General features: G+C 32.3%; 1 protein-coding gene across 1 annotated transcript; it reads right to left on the bottom strand.

The window, feature by feature from the left end:
• Window positions 1-4,116: 4,116 nt before the first annotated feature.
• On the bottom strand, window positions 4,117-7,867 carry LOC127840914 (uncharacterized). Its single transcript, XM_052369378.1, has 3 exons — window positions 7,494-7,867; window positions 5,468-5,534; window positions 4,117-4,252 (listed from the first exon to the last, which is right to left on the bottom strand). The coding sequence occupies exons 1-3, from the start codon at window positions 7,848-7,850 to the stop codon at window positions 4,227-4,229; spliced, it is 450 nt and encodes a 149-aa protein (XP_052225338.1). The 5' UTR covers window positions 7,851-7,867; the 3' UTR covers window positions 4,117-4,226.
• Window positions 7,868-7,968: the final 101 nt, after the last annotated feature.

Raw genomic sequence — 7,968 nt, 5'->3', positions numbered from 1 at the left:
ACAAAATTCGATGTCAGTGTCAAACGCGTGCACAGTTGCATAAGTTTTGTTAATGATTGAGAAAGTATTTCACGTTTTTCGGTTGTCACTTTACTGAATAGAAACATGCAATAGTAAAATGAGGTCACATGGTGATGCGCGTGTTAGATGGTGCTGCATTTTGCATATATATATAGGCATGCTTCCATTATAATTATTATTCGCACAAACTTCATACCCTTCAATTGAAATGTTCCTTTTTTCGTATATTTTTCCTGGGTGTTTGTTATTAATGTTTTTTTCAGTTGCCCACTATCGTCAAATTTGATCTGAGGAGGAGTGGATGTGAAATTGTATAAACAATATTGACACTAGAGAACTAGCAAGTTCAATTTCATTGCTAAGTTGTTGTTGTTTTTGAAATATGCAATAATGTTTAGTTTATTAGGTTATGAATACACATATATAATATATATATATATATATATATATATATATATATATATATATATATATATATATATATATATATATATATATATATATATATATATATACATATATACATATTTGATTTAACAATTACTCTTATATAGTACACCAATGACAGGTCCGAACTTTAATCTAGTAATCTAGAAATCAAAGCGGTTAACCGTTAATACACCGATTCGCAGTACTTTTCATAACAAACAAAATGGCGTCCGACTGTAAGCCGATGTCGAGATAAAATATCCAATCATATCATAATGGAACTTAATTTTATCACAAAATGGATAAAATAACAACGAACCGATGGTTTTTTGTGTGGATTTATTACGATAAACAAAATATTTGAAGACAAAGGCTTAATAATAATAAAAGAGTTCATTACCATTCATCATAGAATAAAAGGAGACTATATAACACAGCCTTCACATGCATTTAAGTGTTCACGGTAAAACTTAAAATTTCGATTGAATAATTTTTTTCTTTTGTATCATTTCAACCACATTCTCGCATACTGCATCTTGTGGAAGTGTAAAGAATAATGACAAAATGCAAACGAGCTCATTTTCCAAATTGCCCCATCTGTCACAATTAGTTAATGTTCTATTAGTAATTGCAAACTATACGAAGATAAAGCAAAACATTGGAACGGATTTAAATCGAACTAATTTAGTTGGAATATGTCATCGATGATCTTCACCTATATTTGCAACATGATATTATGTAGAATCAAGGATTTGAAAATGTACAAATGTCAATTGTTTTCAATTAAGCAGGCACACGTCCACAAAGCAGTGTTTTCATTTGATACCCTTAAGAATGAAAGTTTGAAGATCATCTTGACCACTTATGTATAGAAGTAGTTACTATTTGGGTCATTAAAAAAAGCACCTCCAAAGTGCATTTTGGGTAACCACTCATGATAGACCATTGATAAATATTCTAATAATTTACGTGTAATATGATACACCATTTTCAACACTATTACAGACAATCACGGTATTTAAGTTCCCTCATTCAGGATAAAAACAACAGCAACAATTAATTGTGCATCTTTAATCAACTAGCAATTGTCCATCTATCAACTAACAAGTATTTGTGATTTCTTAATAACTGCTATAAAACAAACATTCTTATTTAAATATGTAACATATGTACAACACAAAATGTTAAAATAGTGCAGATTTACTAGCATGCTTTTAAATGTATTATTAGAGAGTGTGTCAATCTATAGAGAATATTTATTTATTTTCGTCAGTGAGATATATGTTCAGATTCAGGACAACAGTAAGTCACCGACAAGTACAATCTGAAATTCTTCCCCAATAAATCACATTATTTTAAAAGTTAAATGACAGAACTGTAGGTACGTAATATGTGAACGACACATTCATGCTTTACAATACTTAAAGAGCTAGTACACATTCATCAATTTATAATAGTATTCACTAGACTGATAAGAGACTGACTACCAGTATTTTTGTCTATCTTAACAAATCTAAGTTTTCCTTTTCATCAGAACTGCGAGATATTAGTTCCAGCCTGTCTTTAAGAGTTTAAGTATTAAATTACACTGATGTCTGTTCCAGTTCTAATAAAGATCAGAAGTTTGATGCACAATATCGAAGCATAAGATACTGTTTTTGTTTCAATAATTGTGTTTGTGTAGTAATATTTTATTTTGTCAATAGCACTTTCCTACGACCTTTAAACCTTTTAATAAACAACACTTTGTGGACTGTCCCAAAATGAAAGAGGTTGCAAACAATAAGATTGTGGAGGAATATAAATAAATTACATTGTTAGGGTGGAAAGCATTGTTGAATTCGGAGAAATTGCTAATTTTCAGCAATTTTTACTTGACTTACAAGTATGTCAATACGTATGTAATAGTACAACGAACTCATAAAATTATTGGTTATAGGAAATTAATTACATAAATTTTAATATATGTTTATTGCAAAGTTCTAAATTATTGAAACATAATCGATCACCTGTTGTTGATATGTAGCAGCATTAAGATGTTTTATTTATTCAAAATGATGTTTTCTTATTGAGTTGGTACTTGCTTAAGCTTTATTTTACATGTTTACATTATTTAAAAATAATTTTGAGCATAATCCCCCTTTTTGATTGAATGGAATATATATTTTTGTGTCAAACACCTTTTATGTCAATGTTTTCAATGCTTACATTTGCAAAAGTGTGAGAATGTGTCTATAATAGATGAATAATTAACTTATGTGTACGTGTGACTATTTTGCAGAAGACTGCACTTAATAAATATAATCAATTATGATTTGGATTTTAGTGTAGCAGATTTATTTATCATTTGCCCTTGAAACATTGTTACAAAATGAGAAATTGCTCTTTATGAGCAATTTCTCTTGTCAACTCAATGTTTTTAAATGTTGAAACAAAAGTGCTTTTACAGGGACTAAAGAGTTTAGCAAACTTTACAAAATTGTTCTTGAAATTATTGAGGAATATAATATAATCTGGAGACATATTATCATTGAAATTAATATTAAGTGAGACATACATTACAAGTGCATTCCTCATTGCTGATTAAACAAAGTATACACTCATCAATATTTGTTACTTTCTACAATCCGAATACTGACAGCAATCGATTTCTAAAGCACAAGTCTTTACTTTTGCAGTAAGAAATTATACCCTTATTACTTCCAGGAATATTGTGGCTACATTTCTGGATCTGTAATACAGTGTAGCTGTTGCAGTTTGCCCAAGTCTGCTAGCTCTTCCAATTGAATAAGGGGGGGGGGGCAAGTATGAACAAGAGATTGCCAAACAATATGGTCCCCTACCGGTGAAACTCCACTATTGTTAGTAATTTTGTTTTATTTGTTGCCATAGCAACCAGAATTTTTGACGTAGGAACAAAATGAAATGACGTGCACGATCACCATAATGCCATTTATCCATGTTTCAAGTTTCATGAAAAATATGAAGAACTTTTAAAGTTATCGCAGGGTCCAGAAAAGTGTGACGGACTGACAGACAAACCGACAGACTGACAGACAGACGGAGTGCAAACGATAAGTCCCCTCCTGTTTCACCGGTAGGGGAGAATAATATTTGTAACATTTTCGGCATCAATTCCCATGCCTAAGATAGAAGTACTTTAAACTAGGCATATTTTGTTTGTTCGTTTTGTTTAAATTCCTTAACAGTTTTATCTGCAACATATGGGCCTTTCTCTGCTTAAATTGCACTGTACATCATCAATATTTTGGCACTTGAATATACTATTCAAATACATATATGTTTGGCCTATGTTATGCACAGGAATAACAATTATCCTATTTCCAAAAAAATAAGAGATTTCACGAGCTTGTTGGATTCGACGGAGACATTATTTTCTGAAGATGAGAAATTGCTCAAAATGAGCACTTTTCCTGTATCGCAATTATTTCTACCCTATCAAATTAATCAATTGTCTTCTGATTACAATAAGATGTGTAGTCTTCAATCACTTTCAATTTCGGACATTCTAATATGCGTCGTATTGTAAAGGTTTAATGTGACTGAACATTGTTATTTTTGACTATGTCACGAGTCATACGCTGCTGCAAAGCCATAGATACTTGTCTTCTCTAATTTTACTAAAACATAATATCGTATTTATATGGGCTGCATTCCATAACTTAATGTGCCGATAGAAAGCATTTGGGTAGCATTTTCTTCTATGCAATTGTACGAATTCCACTCAGAGCCGTAAATTGGATTTTTCAATTCTTTCAAAGACGTCCGGAACTCTTCTCCCCTGTAACGAAACATAACATTCATTATCGTATTTAAAAGAAATATCATAGCAGATGACCTTGGTAGCATCTCAACAAAAAAGCAAAACTTTTATGAATACCAGTTTATTTACTTAACAAAACTTCAGGACTGTCCAAAATTGAAAGAGGTTACAGATGGCACTTTCAGTTGTAACAGAATCTTCATAACTTGCTTCGGTACGGTAATACCATTGTGGGCATACGGGAAATCGCTCATGTTAAGCAATTTATCCTTAGCCCACAATAATGTTGAGAGTTCTGTGCAACAAAAGCATGAAATATTGTTATTGTTTGGTAATTGGTTAGTTAAGTCTTAAACATCACAAATATACAATTTGTATTATATAACTGAAGAGTATAGAAGGGAGATAACTTGTGATAGAGATTCAAGGTAGACAATTTCGGAACTTGGGTACTCACTCCACCCACTTCAATGCTCTGGCGACAAAAGTTGCAAAAACTAAGAAAAGCTTACAGCACGTCATTTTAAAGATCAGGAGATAATCTTTCTAAATCAAATGTTGCAGTGTATTGCATTGAAGTATTTTTGACCGAAAAGTCAATTTCAAAATCATTTGTTTTCAGTCTGGAATGATCATTTTCTGGAACGAGGGAAATATATTTCATAAGCTCGGTTTCACTTCAGACATTGTTATCAAGACTAAAAATATGACGAATATACAAAGTGGTGAATTAATATTTGTATACGTTTTTTTTTAAAGTCTCGTTCTGAGCTTCAATTTATTTCTCGAAAACATAAGGTCACCGTCTGAGTGTAACTACGAAAACAAGTGTTTAAATGCATTTCGTCACAACAAAATCGGTTTTATTCGAAAGAGAAATACATTTGTTAAGTGTTCTCAGTAAAAAGGTACAACTTTGTATATTAAGGAAATAAAGACTTGTTGAAAACATATGTTTGCAATGGACAAAATAGACAGAGCCTTATTTGGATTAACCGCTGACGTCGTTATCTTTGGAGCAACCGCTAGAAATACCTTTAAAGCTAGCATAATTTCACCAAACCACAAGTTCGCATTTTTTTACATACTGTTGAATTTAAGAGTGGAAAGGTCATGACCTCTACAAGATTATTTGCTCATGGCCATACGTTGAATGTATAACATTATTTGATAATGCAGTATACATTATATTCCTAAATATTGATGTCAAATATTCCGTAGTGACTGGCCTACCTTTAAACGTTGCCGGTTCATTCGCTGTACGCTGGCGCTGTTCCGCTCTGAATCGCCTATCTTCTTCCTGTTAAAAGTAAAAAAGTCTACTTAACCCTTTCTTAAACTGTAACTGGCTTTAGAGGATATGATGCTTTTTTGTTAATTATTGTTGGAAAGAAGAAAAATTGCTCGTATCGAGCAATTTCTTATTTTCCAAAAATGATGTTAAAGCCTTCATAGCAATTATTTTCAATTCATATCTGAAAAAGAAATATTGTCTTCTGCAAACTAATGTAATATGAGGAATACCACCATATTTTGATCAATGGTAAAGTAACACAACCCTACAACTTGTATGTATAATAATAAATGTTTGGATACAAAACATGCATTGTATACACCATTTGAACATCATTTGTCCCTTCCTCGGTTAAAAAAAATGCAGCCTATTTACGAACTGCTCTTATATTATTGAACTAAAATTTAACCTTTAAACTCAAGAGGCACTCGCTCTTGTTAAGCTAATTCTCCTTCTGTTTTAATGCTCTCGAATGTCGTCTGCTAAAAATGCGTCAGAAGCCGTATCTTTTGGGGATTTTTAGTTGTAACTAATATGGATGCAGTTTTGCAAGTAAGTCTGCTGTTAACTACGCTTGGAACGATAACCACTGCCTGTTTATAGTTCACCACTGGTACACTGAAGACAGACTGTATGTTATTAATAGTGTATAACAGCTTGTGCGACGATATTGGCCAGTCTTGTGTTTATAACTTCTTGTGCGACGACATTGGTCAGTTTATCATTGAAATCTGTACATATTGACTGCTTTCAGGGAAAACGGGGCTTTTCTGCATGTCAAATAAGATTAGCCTGTGCACACTAATTAGCTTGTGCAATTCTCACAAACTAATCAAGAACGACACTTTCTGATTTTATGGTGTTTTTCGTTTCAAGAGAGTGTCTGGTACTGGGTAACAATTAATGCATATGCATTAAGCCCTGTTTTCCCTAAATGAAGCTTAAATTATCTTTTTTATTAATCATTAAAAAACACATCTCGACCGGTGCTTTAAGACACATTTTTTTATAAATTGGAATGGGTTGTGTTCATTTCAAACTCGCGATATAAAAAGCAATAACATAATTTTGAAAAATGACTTCTGTCTAAGATAATACAATAGCGAACAAATTCAGTGCCTTCAGCGCTTTGATTTTTCACGCAACTATACTCCTGTTAATTTTACAATGTAAAGTTGGCAATTTCATTTAGAAAATGATAATAAATTCTTATAATTTATTATACCGTATTATTACTTTTTTATCGGTAATCAATTGTATGAAACAACTGTTAGATATTTGTTCACAAACTTAAGCTACTACATGTAATATATCCCAAAATATGAATTATATTGGGGCTACAATGGTTTTACGTACGTCCGTCTTTTTGTCCGTCAGTCGGTCCGGCGTCTGTAGACACACTTAAATTTCATTTATCTCAGTGGGCTTTCATTATAATCTAAAGAAATTACAAATTAATATGCAATACCATAGTCTGCATTTATCTTTTAATTCTTGTGTATTTAATTCAAATAGGCAATCCATTTTTGTTTTGAGTTGGAATTCAAAATGGCCGCCATAGCTTTCTAACTGAAACTTCTCAAGTGCCAAGTAGAAATAGTGACAACTCCAAGTTGACAATGGCTTACTAAATTATTTTTTTTTTAGATCTAAATTATACAATATGTTAACTATTTACTCCATTTATTAAAGTGAGACTTGTTTAACTTGAAGACATCGGCGTAAGACAATTATTAATTAATGGACAATGACAACTTTATCATGGAATTATATTTAAGACATTAGCTTCAAGAGCGTTCAAACGAGTATATATATGAATATAATGGGGTTATATAGTTTCTACCATGCATACACGTGCCATCTATTTAACGTTTATCAAACGGCAAACTGACATAGCAACGTCGGTTTTCCGTTGGACCAACGTTGAAACGATATTGTATGCTTGATGGGTTACGGCTTGCCTACCTTTAACACTCTATTCCGGAGAAGATCAACTGTGCTTGAAGACTGCTCTACTACATCTGCAATAACCTTACTAAAATTAGCCTGAGTAGGGTTCGCAACCGCCAATTCTTTAATCTTCCTTAAACCATCCAGCATACATATCCGGAACTCAGATTCTGTATCACTGATATACAGGTATGTTAGCCTCTTATTGAACACATTTGGAAGTTCATCATTTTCACAGTACTCTGCCATTAAATCCAGCACTTCGTCCAAACATTTCGATACAATTTTTGTTTTAATTGTACAATTGATATCATGATGAATGCAGAACATCTTCAACACGTAGGACGAAAATGGCTGAAACCCGGGTTTCATTTTTGCATACAGGCATTTTATGTATTTGAGATACATATATATCAATTTGTGAACCCCGTGTATCTTATCACGCATGTATTCAACTTCTGTCTCTGTAAATGTAATTCGAAAAGCATTG

The sequence above is a fragment of the Dreissena polymorpha genome, chromosome 8 (assembly GCF_020536995.1).
Source record: "Dreissena polymorpha isolate Duluth1 chromosome 8, UMN_Dpol_1.0, whole genome shotgun sequence".
NCBI classification, from domain to species: domain Eukaryota; kingdom Metazoa; phylum Mollusca; class Bivalvia; order Myida; family Dreissenidae; genus Dreissena; species Dreissena polymorpha.
Note: the sequence above shows the minus strand (reverse complement) of the source record. Positions and strands in the feature narration are given on the sequence as shown.